This window comes from Typopeltis vanoorti, chromosome 2 (assembly GCF_054136105.1).
Source record: "Typopeltis vanoorti isolate ZY-2024b chromosome 2, IOZ_Tvanoo_1.0, whole genome shotgun sequence".
In the NCBI taxonomy this organism is placed as follows: domain Eukaryota; kingdom Metazoa; phylum Arthropoda; class Arachnida; order Uropygi; family Thelyphonidae; genus Typopeltis; species Typopeltis vanoorti.
In genome coordinates, this window is record NC_143550.1 from 141539752 (window position 1) to 141559651 (window position 19900).

Below are 19900 nucleotides of genomic sequence, written 5' to 3' on the forward strand. Positions count from 1 at the left end.
CTCCTTAAAATAAAAATGCCCACAGTTAGCACGTGGAAGGGGTCACTTGAAGATTTCAGTTGTGTTGCTGGTAGGACTAGAAAAGCATACGAATGTGGTACAACCACATTCGTATGCTTTTCTAGTCCTACCAGCAACACAACTACCGGATATCGGACTGAATCTCATATTCCATCAGCGATATACAAAGCAAGCTCATTAAATAGCACAACGAATTTCGTCCATGGTATGGAACAAGCCAAGAGCTATCTCTGACACGCTAATATGTAAACAGTGACATGAATATTGTTAAATGATTTAAACGTAGGTCGCCATCATGAACGTGAAATCCATTTTGAATGTTGTTTCATCGGGTGAACTTGCTTCAACGAATTTGCTTGGCTTCACAGATTCTTTCGGCAGTTTAATACATTGTAAGAACGTTGTCAATAAAAGTCGTGCGTATACACAGTACATTTGTTATTCACAGATGTCAGAAGTATCTTCAAAGCTGTAACCAATGAAATACATTTTTGGTATCACTTAAAATCTGAATATTTTGGTATTGGTCCATAGTGAATGTCATTTCAATTATAACAATAATTTAATTATGAAATATTTGAAATATTAAAAGTTTGTCAATAAATTCACCCAAGGCCGTAAGCTAAGAAAAATTGGAAAATATTTTATTTCTAAAGTGGCAAAAATACATAGTTAAACCTGTAAGGACATCTTTTCTAAATACTAAAGCAAAGTAAAATCTAAACGGAAATTTTAATAGTTCATTTTGATAACAGTTATAAAACGGTCGATCCGAAATTGTAGGAAGTTGACGAGATTCCATTATTAAAAAGAAAAAAAAAATACGTATTGTCAAAAGAACTGAATCGAACAATTAATGTTAATCAAAACTTAATCTGAAATTAACAAAATTTACAAAATGTTCAACTGTGATGACACGACTGAAAGAGCTACTCAGAAACGAACTTAATCTTTGACTGGAAAACATTGTCAATTTAATAATCCACGTATTTGAACCATTGCCGATTGGTGTTTTCAGCCAGGTTTCACAGGCTGTCCGTTTCAGACAGATGTTGGTCTTGATCCACCACAGCTAGTTTTAATTCAACTTTTTCTCAACAGTCGACGATGCATTGACGTAAATTTGCGTGTTGTATGATTTCATACCAATCAACACGCACAAAGGAGAATGAAATGTACATTCTCCCGCGTGATTCATGGCAACAATGGTTCGCTTTCTGCACTGCGTTTTCTTTGTTCTCGTATTACTCTGAAACGAAACAAAAAAATAAATAAAATTAATAGAAACAAAACGGAAGCTTACAGCTAATAAAATACTTCATTCTGATTTCATTTTAACTTCAAATTTAATTCGATAACAGGAACAAGCTATTACTTTATCAGTTATAAAACTTAAAAGCTTACTTTAAACTTAAACTTAAGCTTAAAAATTAATTTTAGAAGTTTTTTTTTTTTTAATGAAGGGGGGAAAATATATGATGCTTTGTAATCAGATAATTTTAACATCAAGTAAATAATTACAACTTATTTTATAATTTGACTTACCTAATCCCGCAAATAATTAGGATAATTGCAACGACAATACTCATGACGGGATCTAAACACCAGGCGGCGCTGTAGTAGTAATAAAGTACATCTCCCACGGCAACCATGAGCGCTAAAACTCCACTTAGGACGGAGTTGAGAGCTATAAAATCAAAAAGGGATGTAGTAGTTGAGTTTTCAATTCTAATAAGAATATTTTATATTTAATATTCATCTCATTAAAATTATAAGACGAACAAATGTTTACCCATTTCATTCAAAATAATGGATTTTAAAACGTTTTGTTTTTAGTAAATAACTTGGGTACATTAAATAATGATTTTTCCTCTACAACTTACCATCCAGTAACAAAGATTCACTCTTCATTTTCTTATGTAAGATATACTTGACTATTCCGAGCAATGGGCTCACAACAGCTCCCAAGGCTGCGAGAATAAATATGTACATAACCTGAAAGAAAACAATAGGATTTAATTAGGAATCTTGACAAAACTGCTTTATGACAATAACTTCATTGAAGAGGAAGTAATGTACTCTCTCTCAGAAACCATATCAAGCGCATATGTACATGCTGTTACTCACCTGCCCAGGAACAGAGTGTTTGGTGACATCATACACTGACTTTCCAAGAATCCCCAGTGCAGAAAGAATGAAAAGAATTCCAAGGCTTGTGCAAGTTCTACAACAATTAAAAAAAAAAAAAAAATGCTTACATTACTAGACAGATTTTTAAATAAAATATAAAAATCTTAAACATTTTAATATGTATTATAGTTCCATTGCATCCAAACAGATGGATGTATAACCTTCAACTGAGGGAAGGATCTTCGCATTTTTGAAATTATTAATCGGCTAAAAAAAAAAAGGCTCTGAAGAATGCTCTATTCAATGAAGGAAAAAAAATCAGTTTAAGAGGGGGGAAAATCTCCCACTAAGCTTATTAAATAAAATTAGCATTTCGATTTTAATATTTAATTAATCGAAGACAATGCATATGACGCCCAAATGACGACATTAAACCATGACGTCATATAAAGGGGGGGGATGAAAGGGCCGGTTGATTAAAGTAATAAAAAAAATGTTACGTGTTGAAATCACCAATTTCATTAACCGTAAAAATAGATACCAGTGTAATACGTACATCTCTTCCCTGGATCGAGAATAAGTTGAGTTTGATCCGTAGTATCTCCACAAGACTAAGGCAGCTGAAGTCATGTCAAGTACACAGTCAAGCTGTAATGGACAAAGAGCAGTGTTACTATGGTAACAAGGGAGCTAACTTGATCAATGATTTAGAATGTGACATTTGTACAAAATATTCTATTGTACATTGCAGTAACATTTAACTTTTGCAATAATTACATATTCAATACTATGATTAAAAACATCTATGATGTATACAGTATTTTAAATCTTAATTATAACGTTTTCTCCATTTAGTTACATGAAATATTTAATTTAGTATGCAACAAAAAATATGTCATGTAAGGGAGATGTATATAAAATATAAAAAGTATGCGTTTAATTTAATACAAAATATATATATATATATATACACGAGAAAAAAAATTTACAATTTTCCTTATAGTCCTTATAAGGACTGGCTTAAAGGGGCGAAGCAAGAATGCTTTTCATCTTCCCCGTTATCTGTAGCGGACAGTGTATGGATAAAATGTTATTGATCTATTAAAGCTCTGATCATGGCAGGAGGGTAACAGCAATAGCCGAGCCTCAGTTAGAACTTCATTAGCTACAGCATTGCTATCCATTACCTTCCAAGGGTATTGGATTCTTGATCCCTAAAACTTACAATTTTCTTATAGTCCTTATAAGGACTGGCTTAAAGGGGCGAAGCAAGAATGCTTTTTATCTTCCCCGTTATCTGTAGAGGACAGTGTAGGGATAAGGTGTTATTGAGCAACTAAAGCTCTGATCATGGCAGGAGGGTAACAGCAATAGCCAAGCCTCAGTTAGAACTTCATTGGCTACAGCATTGCCATCCATTACCCTCCAAGGGTATTGGATTCAACTGGCTTGGCCTCACTCCCAACTTACAATTTTCAGTTACAAGTTTTCCTCATATTAAACAAGATTTTATAAAAATTTAGGTGTTGCATTGAATTTGTTTAGAAAGGATTTAAAGAATAAAATATTTTACTTTTGTAAATTTTAAATAGAATAACATTTAATATTTATATAATATAGTTTAATATTGAACTAAATATTTTATAAACAATTATAAAATAATTTCTTTTATTATTTTATAATTCAAGCCATCCCGAGTTGTTCTGCTTATAAATTAAGTCTTTCTGCTTATTATAAGGACTACGGCGATACTTATTTCGCAATTCAATGATGCTAAACTATTACGTGATACTTCCAAGGAGTCCAAAATATTCTTAATATTTTTAAAAATTCTTATTTTTAAATGAAAAGAATATTTTTAAGACATATGTTTCCTGCGCCAAATATTAAATTAAAAAATTGGAGCTGCTTACCGCAAATGCATATCCTGCAGAGCTATCTGTCGCTGCTGCACAAACTGTAAGAAACAAAAGCGAAAATCCTTATTAGTTATGCGTTCGTTCATCATAATGAAATATGCAGTCAATCTAGAAATGATTATCCCTTACTGAAGTACAGAAAAGAGTACTTCAGACCAGTACCTACCAAATGCTGCAATTCCCATAAAGAAATAAATCAGGAGCGTCACCAAGCACACGATAACTGCATAAAGGCGATATTTTTCTTCTTTGTCAACCTCTTTGGCTTCGGTCTGTGGTAGTCGGACCTTAACGGTAATCTCATCTGAAAGACAAAAGGCGCATTTCGAATCAAGGTCTTAAAATTAAAATGTTAAATGAGATAATCCTTTTTAAAAAAATCAATTTCGATGTATTAAATTATAAATCAAAAGCAGAAGGGAACACGCCGTAATACTGAGCTCCATCTACAGTATTATCCGTTGACAGCAAGAACAAAAGAAAATGAAGTGCGCATATTTCAGGATAATTATGTATAAATTTTTGTTTATCGACTTTTCAGAAACTTAAAAAGTAGCTGGGAACGGGAGATTGGATACGTTTGAGGCAGTAAAAGCCATGACGTATGTGCTGCCGATCTCGCATTGTGATTTAAACAAAACGAAAATCATACTGGGAGACAAATAACTTCAGTCTCATAGAAATAGACCTCAGTAACAATGAATTTTTTTTTTCTGTAATAGGATTAGAATTTGAACGTTAAAAGGCCGAATCAAAGCAAAAAGTAAATAAAGTTTAAATGCATATTAAAATGGAGAATGGACCTACCCATATTTTTATTTTTAAATTTAAATATACAGAAGGGAAAAGGGAAAAAAACCTTGAATACCTAGGTTTCCTTGTTTGCGGATTCTGCACAGATATTCATATATTCAACCTTTATTAAAATGAATAAGGTGTCATTGAGTTCACTTCTATTATATGCATCAAAATCAATTATTTTTCCAATTTTTAAAGCTTTAAATGCAGTACTTTTTTCTACATTGCAAAATATATATAAATCAACAATATTTTTGATGTATATAATTAAAAATCATACCCATGGGCAAGTAATTCGCATTCCAAAAGTGCCAAAGAAGGATCATTATTATTCCTTGAAAAATGTGCGATTCTCAGACTGAGGGTCGAATTTATATATTTCGTTTCTAAAAAGATATTGGAATTTTAACATTTGATAATTTACACTAATCAGCATTTAATGAATGACCCATTTGTGTCTACAGCTTATCGCAACGGATTCTGCTGAGCAGGCTGTTTTTTTCCGAGAACTGCATTGCGTGTGTCGATGATTAATATATGGGAAAACTCCATTACGGTATTCGCTTTTGTCACCCACGTGTTGACTAGATAAGGGGAGGTAGGTTTGTTATCGGCATTATCTAGCGATAATCTACAACCTCAACATTGACTTCGGTGCGACAAAACGTTTTCCGTGGACTCCTGAACGGTCAGCGAATCTTCCAGAAACCGAAGACATTTCTTAACCTTTGAATTTGGTACAATATACGCTTTGCATGGCACGTGCCATTAATTCTGGGAGGTATCTAGGCAACGAGAAAGCTCCTACTACTGAAGTTGATTACATGGGAAGGAAGAAGGGTGGGTCCCCCCCCAGTAGTTAAATATTTCCCTTGCTTCTTGGTGTAGTTTAACGTCCGCGAGACCCATCGTCGCCAACTCCGTTTGTTGTTGTTCTCTTGGATAAATAATTGAATCACATAAAAAAGCAGTTTCGTTGTTTTCGAAGCTGTGCGCCGACGCACTGTTACTGTTTACTTTCGGGGTATTACATTCATTGAGTTGTGATACTGTAAAGTTGATTTTGGTTAATAAGACTTTTGTTGCTTCAATTAGTATTATGCATGGAAGCTTTTAGCATCAGAAAAACTCCCACCTACCTCGTTTGGCATCATAGTAGTTGGAGCAGATAGTATACTTGGATAGGAAGAAATGCATATTTTTCCAATGAATTTTTTGTTTTGAAAAGCTTTCCAATACAAATACTTTTAACTTAGTCATTTATTCAAAACAATTCATTAATACGTAAATCTAAACCTTTTTTTTTTTTTTACTATACTTTTGTAACTTTTTTTTCCTCGCGATTAGTACCACCAGTTAAGGTACTAATCGACCATAGCGACTTAATGGTTTTAAATTCATAGCGGATGAATTTGGTTTCCTGCATTATCTGATAAATATTAGTATTTGTTGTATTCTACAAGCAGAAAAAAATCCAGATAGGAACAGAAAAACTTCACAGGATTAGTGAGGATTTTAAAAGTAGCAAACATGTTCATAATCCGTATTGTTTTTAGGTAATGCGTATGCATCGTTAAATGTACATTCGAAAGAATTCATTGTTATTTGGATTTCACAATCAGGTCAGTCAAGGTTCAAAGTCGGAAATTAAAATGATTGCTTTAAGAGAAATTTCACGACTTACGCCAATATTCGGAGGAGTCCGTAATTATTTCTCTTCATAAATAAAGTTATAATAATTAGCCCAATCTTCACACTGGTTTACGTTAGTAAAAGTAATGCTTCTCCACCCCCTTCCCCAAACCAAATGCCTAAAACATTCGATTTGGGAGGGGAAAAAATTATCTTATGTCTATTATAATTGCTCGATTCTTTGAATTACAAAATAAGGGGGGGGGGGGGGGATTATACTGAATATCCGGAGATCAAACCTTCGAAGTCTTGCAAATACTAAAAATTCAGAAATTGTGAACATCCTAAATACTGTAGTTTCCTCCTCAATCTATTACTCGCAACTAGAAGTAATGCCTGTTCCCCCCCCCCCACACACACACACTTTCCGCGCACCGACGAACAGGCTACAGCATACACGAATCCTTTGACGAGTTAGCCTTCTCAAACAGAGAAAGGATTTTTTCCTCTCACCGAAGTTTATTATTACTCAATTAAACAATATATATTCGACTTAACCGATTTAATGTAGTGCCAAACTAGCACTAGAGATTTAAAAGTAGGTGGGAATCTTTATTTCCACTCAGTTTAAAATTTTATTTAATTTTTTTTTTTAAAAAAAAAGACAATCACTCTGCAGCCATTGCCTCACACTTTTCCCTCTCCCCTAGTGAGGGAGTGACTGCTCGTACGCCACAGATACAATTTCAGCTTTGCGAATTAATTTTTCTTCATGAGCTATTTTTTTTGTCCCGTTTTTATTCCAATTTTCACGCTGTAAAAAAAGCGAAAAAATTTAAGCGTTTGTTACAAATATCAAAATGTCTATTATATTTTCAATTATATTAACTGGCAACAGAACTAACATACGAAAAATCAAATCACAATAATTCACAAATATCAAATAGAAGAATCATCTTTTGTACAACGAGTATAAAATGAAAGGCTTACCATTGGCGAGACCTTCAGAAATGTGTTTAAAACAGAGTCCTTCCTTTTTTTCGATCATTTTTTAATCGACTCTCCAAATACAAATATATAAAACTTAAAAGACGTGGCCAAATAAAAAAAAAACGACAAGCCTGCAGCTCTCTTGGTGTAAATCTTAATTTCACAGGCGAACTACTCACAACTCTCCCTCCAGTTTATGGAATGTTAAGCGATTCGGAGAGAATTGCAGTTAATTAAACTATGCTGCCGCTTATCGAATGTTTTCTGTCAAACACTTCAGAGCGTCGCGGTTTTTATCTGTAAAATCCACCAAAGCGGGGAGGGGGAAGCAACATGAACTTTGACTGTAAGCGAAAGATACCAGGACTAGTCATGGAGGATACAGTGATGGAAATAGATTGATGTAAACGAATACGTTAATAAATTCTATTCGAATATCACATTCATATAAATTAGTCATTCCTATTGTGAAACATTAAACTTCCTGGCATAATTCCTAAAACAATATCAAAACCTTAGCTTGGAAACTTAAGTCACGCGAAAAACAAACTAAAAGAACTCACATATGAACCCATTGTGTAATGCCAGCTCTAAGATTTCCAAACACGACAAAAGTACATCTAGCGAATAAGATTGACTATTTTGAGTAACAATTGTCATAATATAAAGCTTAAACTTGCAAACATAATTAAGTAAAAACCCCCAAATATTTTATTAAACTCGCTGAAACAAAAAGCGCCACATACACCCTTTTGAGAGTCTTTAGCGAAAGAAAAAAAGTAAATTAAAATATTCGAACACAGCGCCCTCTAAGAAATTTGCAGAAGATAAAAATACATAAAAATAATGTCTGTTGCATTTACGGTAAAATTTCATTACTGCTAAATTTCGGCTTATTCTTAAAGACAATGATAATTTTTTTTAGTAGTCACGCAAGCAGTTAGATAATAATTCTTAAGGGAAGTACTTGGTATTTGATGATTTTAGTTCTACTCATAACCAAGCTTGCTCTAGAGCAGTTGATTTTAATGAGTTTTTTTTAATTTTATTTTGCTCATAAACTATAAAAGAGACATCAGTGAATGACGTCATAGCTTATTTGTGTCGTTAATATACAAGACTACTCAAGCAACTTTCTTTCTTGGTTAAAAATAAAAAAAAAATAGTGTACCTATTTGAAAATCACGCTATATATTTAATATTATGTTTTCAAATTTATGAGAACGTGCGTCTGACATAATTACATAATATGCAAATATAAGCGTTGACAATAACATAAAGCTATAAAACATGCGCAATGCCTTTTTAATTAAATTATTAAGATGAAGGATGTTATATATCCAAGCTTATTAATTTTAAACCACAATTTTCAGATTTTTTTTTATATTTGATTATAAAATATGGTTGGGTCCATAATATTCTCTATTGTTTTATATTATTTATTTCAAATTGATGATTTGACTCTATATTTTAGTAATTACTTAAATGTTAATTAATTACTATCAGAATTGAAAACAAAATGGCGTCCATGGCTTTTCATAGTATAGCATGATATAGTGTGTAGACGGAAAGACGACAAATATACATACGGCAAGTATGGCATTACATCAGAAGGGATTTCATCGACCATTTGCAGTCCACATAAATTCATAGTTCACTGTTAGTGTTCTGTAAAGCTAATGTTTGCTTTAAGATTTTGTTTTTCTTCCATTTTTGATGATGACATGATTTGAATGGTACAAAAAAAAGTCTGTTCTGTTCATCTTGGAGACGAACTTTATCTTTCAATATAAACAACCCAGAAAAATATTGACATCCACAACAGAAATCCCAAATCGAAGGTGCAATCTAGAAAAAAATAAATATCTGTCTCTGAATACCATTAGAAACAAACTAAATGCTAAAACGTCTGAAATCAAACTGAGATTTTAGGAAAACTAAACACTTGACTTGACCCGTGTTATATTTCATATTTAATAAGCTATTTTTATTTTGTTTTTTCTCAATATATTGAAGGTTGAAGCCTTTGTGCCCTAATGCAGCTGACCTAAAGATTATAAAAAAGGCGAATGACCTGTTATACGATAAAGATGAGTGTCTATTCATTTAAATGGGCGTAGTTTTACTGAACCTTACGGAAGATATGTTAAAGTACTTTATAAATTCATAGCAAATTAATAGTTTATTTCGAAAAAAACTGTCATTTTCTTAAATTGGAGTATTACTGAGGAAAAAGATGCAGGTGACTACATTATAACATTTTTTTTTCTTTTCATAGTAAATTTGCTACTGTTAAATGTTACTAAAAATATGTCCCTCACTTGGATTTAGGCTACTCAAAATGTACTATACTTGTAAAAAAAGAAAAAAGTAAATTGATCCTTTTGATATTTCAACTTTGCCCTTAGTCCTCCGCACTCGCTTCTTCCCCTCTATCCGTATATGGGCAATAGCAGGTACTTGTTTTTAATATCAGAAGATAGGAATTCTGTATAAAATGTTTCCCAATCAGATTATTGAAGTGTGTTTTCTTTATACATTTTAATTGACGTTCTTCCGTCTGATAATTTTTAGAAAATCTGGTCATCATTTTCCAAGAATATAGTTCTCTCTCTTTCTCTCTCTCTTAGTAGTTCTCGTTGTCTAATATGGTTTCATGAACTTTAATGGTCAGGGATAACAGAGAGTGCTAATATCCTTCTAAATCAAATGTTTCTGTACTTCACATATCACCTTCCCCTGTCTGAAACATATTTTCATTGTCTACTGTTTTTTCTTTATTAAATAAGTTCATAAATAATTATTATAAGAAGAATTTTAGAAAAATTTTACGAAGAAAGACCACAATAGGTCCGATTTTAATCCCCTATTAGATGTTTTTTTTTTAAGCCAATGCGAGAATTAGTCGATTCATGTGCAAGAGAGAGAGAGAGAGAGAGAGAGAGATCAGATAATCGATTCCCAAGTTAGATGATCTCTGGCAAACGGCAGTAGCTTCCCCTCCTCCACAAAACTTGGATTTTTATCGCTGCATCTCAAAAAAAAAAAAAAAAACGACCGTAGACTCACAATCAGACAAAAGTTTTGGGGTTTAGGATTTTGAAATGATGGAAGTTATCTGTCGTACTTTTCCCTCGATACTTCTAAAATCATTGACTACCATGGACTCAGCTTTCCGTGATGACTAACGGTAGAGACGGTATACCTTCCGATTTCCAAAAACGTTAGTTAGGGCTAAAAGAAAACTGCCTATTTCGTTGAGAAATAATAAAAGGCGTTACAGGATTCTTTAAACGTTTTAATTTTAGGATTAAATATTAATTTATACACATAAGATGCATAAAAGTTAATACAACATATTTCCAATAATGTAATAACTGCAGGAATAATCATATTTCTCGTTTACATCATTTTGAAAATGATGAAGATTAAACTATGTTTTTAGTTAAGTAATAAACAATCCAACTATTCGGTTTTTTTTTTCTTTATAAAGAACTCAACAATTATTTAAACACAGCAAACAAGATCGATATATAAGATATATGCAGTCATCCTTTACGTATGAAGTAGAAAAAACTGTGTCACTAGAAAATATATTTCTCAACTGACTATGAATGTGGAGGAGGCTAATTAGCATTGTCAAAAATAAATCAATCAACCAACTTTTTTGATAACCTTCATAAAAGAAAATAAATATCAGGTTACATTCGACCTCGGGTGATCGCATTGTATTCTGGGAACGAATTACTAGAAATATAAAGAATGGACGCATTCTTACTGCAATCTACTAGCAACTACTAAACAATGTTGATTCGTTGGCAGATTCCCTTTTGGGATGAACTGACAGCATTTTGATTAACGAATAACTTCATTCTACGCATGTGCAAAGAAAGAGATAGGAAGTACGCCTTGACTGCATCTTTTAATTGGCTCATAATTGTCTTGTTATCTCGTTTTTTTTCCTTCCATACAGATCGCAATTATTCCTTTTTAATCCTGTTTCGAGCATTGGGTATATTGCATGCATAAATTGGATCACTAACTTTAATGAGCAATAACTCATATGCGTCTACATTTGACCTTTTTAAATATGGCAGAGACTAGAAGTGGAAAAAAAAATTTCCACTTCAAGAATGACTTTGGCTTCATTAAGATGGGCCGTTTAGTTTGCTTTAATTAAATCCCACATCAGTTGGATTAATAAAGTTCTCGTGTGTGTGTGTGTGTGAGTTCAGCCTTCACTCCAATAATAAAGGGATACCTGCATTCCCTTCTATTTTTCTTAAATTTTAATTTTCTTCTTTCTTCCTTCCTTACTTTTTCATGAGTTTTACGAAGTATAAAAAGCTCGCTTTTCAATTTATTTTTAAAAGCACAAACTTATCGATTTACAGATCTTTTCCACCCGGCCCTTACAAGTGTTCATTATCAGCTTCTCCATTGCATGTATATTTGCAATATTTGTCTTTTGTTATCTCCTTAATTGTCAAGCATTCGAAACCTTGATTGTTTTCCAGTTTCTTTCCTATTGTGATCTACCAAGATATAATCACAAAAGACTGAAATCAAAACGAGATTAAATAGGGAGTTCCCCAGAATACTAATAGATTAACAATTTCGGACATACCTAAAGAAATTGCCTCCTGTATTGCTTGCTTGATTAACATGGTTTCTTGTTTTTATTTAGACACAAAAGACTAAAACAGGTGGGATACTGCTAAATAAAAGAAAATGTAAGAAAACTAAGCTATGTATAAAGGTAGCTAAAAAAAAAGTTATAAGTAGATCCAAATACAGAGTTCTTCAATATAAAATAATATAACTTGAAATGTACTGTAGATCTATTTAAGTTTACTTGAGCTTTTGTGTTCTCAATGTTATTAACGAGTACATACTGCATAGTAGCATCCGAAATGTCGGTTTGAATACTTGTTATGCGAATCCATGAACATGAGTACGGTGGACGGACTAAGATTTTTTAATTACTACGTTAAAGAGCTAAGAGGCTATTTTTCCGACGGCGTAAATTAAGTTAAGTGAATAATAAATCCCTCATTATTTTATTTTAAAGCCGGATACGAAACTTGGAGATCGAAATCTATCGAAATCTAAGAGTTTCATGCCGAAGAACTATCGGCGAGTCCAGGCGTTAGTGATCACCTGGGCAGTACAACACTAGGGCAACTCGTTACAAAGGTGGAGCAAGATCCTTCACTATCCTTAATATTTTCTCATAATGTAAAACGCAATTCCTAGGAGATGTATTACTGTTTTACATTATGAGGAGAGGCCACCACTCAGACCGGTTTCGACCTTTATTGAGGTCTCATCAGTGAGTAGGTAGACCTGGAATACCAAGGTTTGAGTGAACCGAACTTACATATACCCCCACTAACGAATTGCCAGAGCGGTGTTCCCATATATTAATTATTACTACGTTAAAGAGCCAAGAGGCTATTTTTCCTGCGGCGTAAATTAAGTTAAAGGGATAATAAATCCCTCATTATTTTATTTTAAAGCCGGATACGAAACTCGGAGATCATGCCGAAGAACTATCGGCGAGTCCAGGCGTAAGTGATCACCTGGGTAGTACAAATAAAATAATGAGGGATTTATTATCCCCTTAACTTAAGATTTTTTAAAAAAAATTTTCTAGTTTTTATTTTTACTTAATCCAGAAACTTGCAATAAGCACAGTAGTGGTCTCATACAAGACGATGAAATTCAGATCCCATCTAAAGACATTTACAACTATTCACGACATGAATCGAATCAACAGCCTATTGGAATATATACATGGTGTAGATCATTGGCGTAAACGATTATGCACTAAGAAGAAAATAATAAATAAATCTACTAGATATCTGACATGCCCTTTGCTGAATATTGCGAATGGTGTCGCACGTCTGTGCATACGTGCGTGAACCACTTGACTAACTTGAGATACGTCACAGTTTCTTTGTAGCTAGAAATTACTCCAAAACAGTCCTGTTTTGAGATGATACAAGAAGCACCAAATGTCAGCTTCCTTATCTGCATGATGTTTGTGTGCGCGCGTGTGTAGGAAGTGAGAATGGTTAATGACTTCCGTATGATGTCGTTTATTAATGTTCCTATGTTTGTTTACTAATTCTACACAGTTCTCGAGATTACTTTTAGCGTGATAAAACCATAAATGGCAAACCTAATAGAGAAATATTTAAATTTCTTATTTTGATCGTTTGTGTATAATATCCATGATATATCTTAAAAAGTCTAATTCAACTAGCAACTGTAGAATTTCACTGTCTCTTTGATAACTTGTTATCTGTAGTTGAATTTGGAAAGATTACTGTTATCAACCAGCAAGTAGGTTTTTTTCCATTAGGTAGCTATCTTTTTTTTAAAAATAAATAAATTCTTTTATATTTACGACTATTTCGCCTGTTTCTGTAACATGGGAGTTTTCCCAGAAATAACATTCATAAATAAATTCATTTAAGTTTCTCGTAAACAGATGTTGTTGATTAACTAAACCTGATTTTCGGGTAGTTTTCTTTTTTTTTAAACAGATGAACTTTTTTCTACATGGGCATATACTCTCGTGAATTTCCAAAAATTATCTCTACATTTTTATATTTGTCAGAGAGACAGAGAGAGAGAGAGAGAGAGAGAGAGAACGGCACTTGTCATTCCGAACTTTTTTGATATTGGTTGATATTTGGTCTCAACATTTGTCAATCGCCCTCGATTTCTATCCGACGTGCATATGGATATTGCAATTCCAAAGAATATCTGCCATCTCGTGTTCCTAATCCTAAATATAATTAATAAGTAAAATATTGGAAGTTATAGGGTAGATTCTTCTGGGTTATAGACTTACCTACGAACCGGCTGAAAAAAAAAAACTAATTCTGGTCTTTCTTCAATAACAAGATTAATGGAAGATACTATGACTCTATTCAGCATCTAATTTCACTCTCAATAAATTAATTTTTAGATAGTCTTTGACATTTTTATCTCCAGTCCTCACATGAATAGTAAAGTAAGAACCAACATACGTTTACTGTAGTCGCAAACGTTACTGGTTTGATGGGTGAAGCATATATGCTTTTCATATTCCCCTTTGTCTGAAATTCTTTGAGCGAAGAGTTATTTCAAAGGGAAATTCTATGCTTGTCTTGGTGAATAACTTTTCTGCTAGATCATAAAGGAGTGGTGTGATGTAGGGAATGTTGACTTCTCTATGAATCTGGGAGTTTCTAATGAACCATGGGGCGTCCAGAATCATTCTCAGGCATTTATTCTGTATCCTCTGCAGTTTTTGAATGTTTGTGTCCGAGGTATGGCTCCATGCAGGAGATGCGTAAGTGATGAATGGGCGTATTACCATCTTGTATATGAGTAGTTTGTTTTGAGTATCCCGTTTGCTTCTTCTGTTGATCATGGGGGTAGAATTGAGCGATTAATTTGGATGTCTTCGAGCCTATGTGGTTTACATAACTGCTGAATTGGAGTTTTTTGTCAAGCGTCACGCCGAGATATTTGACTTCAGTCTGCATAGAATCATAACTCCTAATAGGTGTATGTCCTCCTTGATCTGGATCTTCTTTTTTCGAAAACAGTATGACTGAACTTTTTTGAGAGTTTTTACTTGGATCCTCCAGTCCATCAGCCACTTCTCCAGTGTATGAATAGTGCTTTGGAGTCTTTTGATAGCAAGTTTGGGCTGAGAGAGCTTGCTAATAAAACAGTATCATCTGCATATAATGCAGTGATTGTTGAACACTTGGATTTTGAGGGACATCAGCTATGTAGATAGAAAATAAAATAAAGCACCAGGCATTGATACTATCCCTACTGAACTGTGGTCATATGGAGGCAGCACATCAATAGAATATTTAACAACCCTATTCAATAAAATACTACAAACAGGAGAGATCCCAGATGACTGGAGAAGTGGAAAGATCATCCCAATATACAAGAAAGGAGACAAAAGAGACTGCAGAAATTACAGACCAATCAATTTACTCCCTCATACCTATAAAATATTCATAAGAATTATACAAAATAGATTAAAAAACACCTACGAAGAAATGATAGGCATAGAACAAGCTGGTTTCCGAGGAAACTATTCAACAATAGACCGAATTTTCACATTGCACCAACTAGCAGAGCTCAGCTGGGAAGACCATAAAGAACTATATTGTTGTTTCGTGGACTTTAAACAAGCTTTCGATAACATCAACAAAGAAATTTTTCTTAAAATTCTACTAGAAAAAGCAATAGACAAATATATAATACAGTTTCTGATAAAATATTACTCTAAGACAAATGCAATAATTAAAAAAGGACACACTCACAACAGAACCCATAGAGATCCAAAAAGGAGTAATGCAAGGATGCCCATTATCCCCATGCCTATTCAACATATATCTAGAAGAAGTTGTAAAGAAGGCAATAGACAATGAGCCTGGAATCAATGTCAATGGTTTAAACATAAATAATATCAAATATGCAGATGATCTCGTCCTTCTTGCAAGAACTCCAAATGAACTACAAAAATTGATCAACAAGCTAAACGAAACCTGTAAAACATATGACGTGACAATAAATATACAAAAGACAAAAGTGATGAAAATAGGGAGGAACAGAACTACCATCTCAGCCACCCTAAACGGAGAACAAATAGAACAAGTAGACAACTTCATATACCTTGGATCAAAACTAACAGAAACAATAGATGAACTCAAAACAATCAAACACAGAATAGCGATAGGATGGACCACCATGGGAAAATTACAAAAAATCTGGAAAACAAACAAGATATCCAAGCAAGCCAAAATCAAATTATATGAAGTAATAATTATACCAACAGTCATCTATGAAGCAGAAGCGTGGACAGTTAAAAAAAGAGAGGAGAAAAATCTGCTGGCATTTGAAATGAAATGCTTAAGAAAAATAAATAGAACAAGTTGGATAGAAAAGAAAACAAACATCACAGTCAGACAAGAACTATTGTATAAAAAGACAATAATAGAAAAAATTAGAAAATTTTTTCTATTATTGTGCGTCCAAACTGAGATGGTTTGGACGCACTGTGCACATGGACGCAGACAGACTTCCTAACGTCCTAATCAATACTTTTCCAACTGAAAAAAAGAAGACCTGGAAGACCAAGAATTACCTGGCTGAAATTAATAAAGAACATCTCGGGATGCAGAACATATAAGGAACTTTTTCAAACAGCAAGGAATATAGAAGACTGGAAGATCCTGCTCAAGAGAAGACTCAACCCGTCTTAGAAGGAAGAGAAGAAGAAGAAGAAGAAGAGATAGAAAATAGCAGGGGGGAGGAGCAGAAGTGAGCCCTGCGGCACACTTGCTAGGATCTTGCGTCTGGTTGATACAGTTTCGTTTATTTTGACCAGCATGTATCTGTCTTTGAGATATGTGTCAATTATTTTTATTAGATTAATTGGTATATTGAATTTGATGAGTTTGTAGAGTAGACCCTGATGCCACACCTTATCAAAAGCCTTCGCAGCATCTATAAAGACCGCAGCTGTGGAGGTTCCAATTGAAACCTTTAGTGACATATTCAACCAGCAGGTGTATTTGTTGTTCAGTGCTATGGTTTTTTTCTGAATCCGAATTGCTCGTCCGGAATAATTCCTAACTTATCCGTTGCTGTCTGAAGCCTTGTAAGGATGACTTTTTCCGCTACCTTTCCAAGGCTGGATAGAAGACTGATAGGCTTGTAGCTTTCGAGGAGTTGAGAATTCTTTCCAATCTTTTTCATTGCCGTGATGTCCACCGTCTTCCAAGTTATGGGAAAATGCTTGAATCTGAGGTGGCATTGATTATGTTGATTAGATGCGCAATGGATTTTCTGGGGAGTAGTTTGATTATTCTGTTTGTGATTCCATCTGGACCTAGAGCCTTGTTGTTATTCAGATGGATTATGATATTTGAAACTTCTGCTGGAGAAGTTGGTGTGATAGGTTCTGAGTTATCCTTTTGTTGTCTTAAGACCTGCTTGACTCGGCGGTGAATCTTGTAGATAAGATTGATGTTCAGATTTTCATAAGAAGAGTTACATGGAGTTTCCAAGCTGTCAATTAGAGCTTCGCTTTTTCTTTATCTGTGTGAGCAATTCCTTTCTTAGTCTGTATTGGGGGTATAGGTTGATTTTAGTGCGTAGGGCTCAAAAGAATTTCCAGATGGAGTTGTCCTCTGGGTTTAAATTAGTCAGTTTGGTTTCCCAATCTTGGTTTCGATGTTTTTGCAGAGCTTCACGGACTTGTCTATTTAAATTATTCAGGGTTGTTTTATCATGTGGAGGCTCTTGTATTATAGTACCTTTTTCTGGCTTTGTTTTTTAATCTGATTAAGTCCATGATTTCTCCAGGGATCTGACCGCTAAGATGAAAGACTGTGGTTTGCGTAACTGATGCTATTGCGTTTTTGATTTGGCTGGTAAGGTTGTTTACGGCTATGTCTGTTTCCTCTTTTTTTGTGGATAATAGATACTGGGTAAATGTGATCTGAGAGAGAGCTGGAGCTTGTTCCAAGATATAAAGGAGTGCGGAGGAGAGAATTGCTCTTGTGTACCGAGCTTAAGGAGAATGGGGTTGTGATCAGAAGATAACTCGTTTAACGTTTCCAGTTGATACTGGTATCCGATGTTTCTGAGAATGGCGATGTCGAGTACATCTGAGTTTCTAGCTGGGCTGTGATGGGTGGTCGCTGTGGGTCCGACTATAACAATTGAGTTTCGCGTTAAGTAACGATTTAGAATACGAGCTTTGTCATTGATTGTGGAGCTGAACCAATCTGTATGCTTGGCAATAAAGTCTCCAGCCATGATGATGGAGTCTGTGGAGACGAGAATGGAGTCCAAGTCAGATACCAGTAATGGAATGCTGGGTGGATTGCATGTAGCATAGATTTTGATACTGCCAGCATTGTTTGTATGAACTTCAATACCTGTTATCACAGATACAATCCTGATACCTGTTATATCAGGATTATATCTGTGAGTGAATCTTGCAGTTCCAGGATTTTGTTGCTCAGCCCATTTGCGTTCCACGCAGTTATAACAAGGGAGTTAGGCTTATATTTCCTTTTATTCATGATTGAGGGCTGTCAGAATTGAATGGGTACCTTGCAGGAATTTCTTTGTGGAGGATGGCGTAGGATTCGTTTTGCTGAACTCCTGAAGCATGGTAGCTAGTGAGGCAGTTAGTACTGATGTTAGGTTGGAGCTTGTGAGTTCGTTGGAGGAAGTATCCTTGTTAGGCTCGTGCAGCCTCGGCGTAAGTTTTGAACGTGGTTTCAAGTTGTTTTCCTTCCTGAGTTGTCAAAGTGGAGGTTGTTTGGACTGGATGGCGATCTGCACGGTTGCCCGAAGTGTCACTGCTGGGCGGCTTTTGCTTATTTTTTTTTATTAAACTCACAATACAATTACATAGTATTGTGGTCTCAGTATCGAAACCTTCCCACAGAACTACTAAAACCACAGAAACGTACGTTTGCAACCAAGATTCGTTTGTGTTTCTGTGTTCTTGGTCATGAAATTACCTAAATCATAGGCATAATACAAAAACAGAACTTATGTTGAACATCCGGAATATTTACAACTTTTAACTGAAGTCTGAGTCCGCGCGGTTAGCTGATTGGCTATATCCTCGCAACCATATGCCTGGAAAAGGAGTGTCCTAGGTTCGATTCCCGTCGCTGATGTGAGAACTTAGAATCTTTCTCATACATAGCCAAGTTAGCCGATCTTGGGAGTGGACTGCAGGGTTTTTCTCCCCAATTTATCTGGCGTTCTTCATCCCTGAAGCAGGCAAACTGGCCATGAGAACTCAACGCTTCTGCAGACATAGGATACACCATCTTTTTCCCTCTTTTACCTTGCGGTGAGGAGGGTGAAAGGAAGAAGAAGAAGAACTGAAGTCTGATGTTGATTATCCTATATATATACAGTATATATAATCTTCTTCAAACTAGAAGAATCGGTTTTCTTTTTTTTTTCTACATCTGTACTTCTAAAGAGCATTTTTATTATTCAGTACAGTAAAGTACTTATTCATCTTTGGTTTATGTGTAAAAATCCAGCACTACATGTATTCATTACACAAAGTATGCGACATTACTAGTAACTAGTAACATTACTGGCTTAACGGATGAAGCAAAAGCTTTTCATATTCCCGGCAATCTTAACAGAGACTGTGAGTGGAAAGAGTTTATGAGCTATATTGCTCGCCCTGATTGGGCTAGGAGATTAATCCTCAGTGAGGGGATTTAGGATGGCTTTAGGTCTTTTGTGCTTAGAATAGTCCGTTGCATCATAGTCAGCGGCCAGTTTGATCAGTCTGTTAGGATGCACACTTGCCTTTGAAAAGAATTTGGTTGCTATAGTCCGAG

The 19900-nt window shown here is 34.5% G+C and overlaps 1 protein-coding gene across 1 annotated transcript; it reads right to left on the reverse strand.

Moving 5' to 3' along the window:
- Positions 1 to 644: 644 nt before the first annotated feature.
- LOC150109477 (transmembrane protein 163a-like) lies at positions 645 to 7733 on the reverse strand. Its single transcript, XM_090408528.1, has 8 exons — positions 7491 to 7733; positions 4237 to 4374; positions 4065 to 4108; positions 2708 to 2799; positions 2149 to 2245; positions 1905 to 2016; positions 1567 to 1708; positions 645 to 1270 (listed from the first exon to the last, which is right to left on the reverse strand). Exons 1-8 carry the CDS (start codon positions 7546 to 7548, stop codon positions 1216 to 1218), a joined length of 738 nt encoding a protein of 245 aa, XP_090264654.1. The 5' UTR covers positions 7549 to 7733; the 3' UTR covers positions 645 to 1215.
- Between the last annotated feature and the right edge of the window lie 12167 nt (positions 7734 to 19900).

What these genes read in the sequence shown, in the direction of transcription:
- LOC150109477 (XM_090408528.1), bottom strand. Translation starts at nt 7,548, where the DNA reads ATGATCGAAAAAAAGGAAGGACTCTGTTTTAAACACATTTCTGAAGGT. An exon ending in TCTCGATCCAGGGAAGAGAT is followed by an intron (nt 2,246 to 2,707) that starts GTACGTATTACA and finishes TAATTGTTGTAG; the next exon opens with AACTTGCACAAGCCTTGGAA. An exon ending in AACACTCTGTTCCTGGGCAG is followed by an intron (nt 2,017 to 2,148) that starts GTGAGTAACAGC and finishes GTTTTCTTTCAG; the next exon opens with GTTATGTACATATTTATTCT.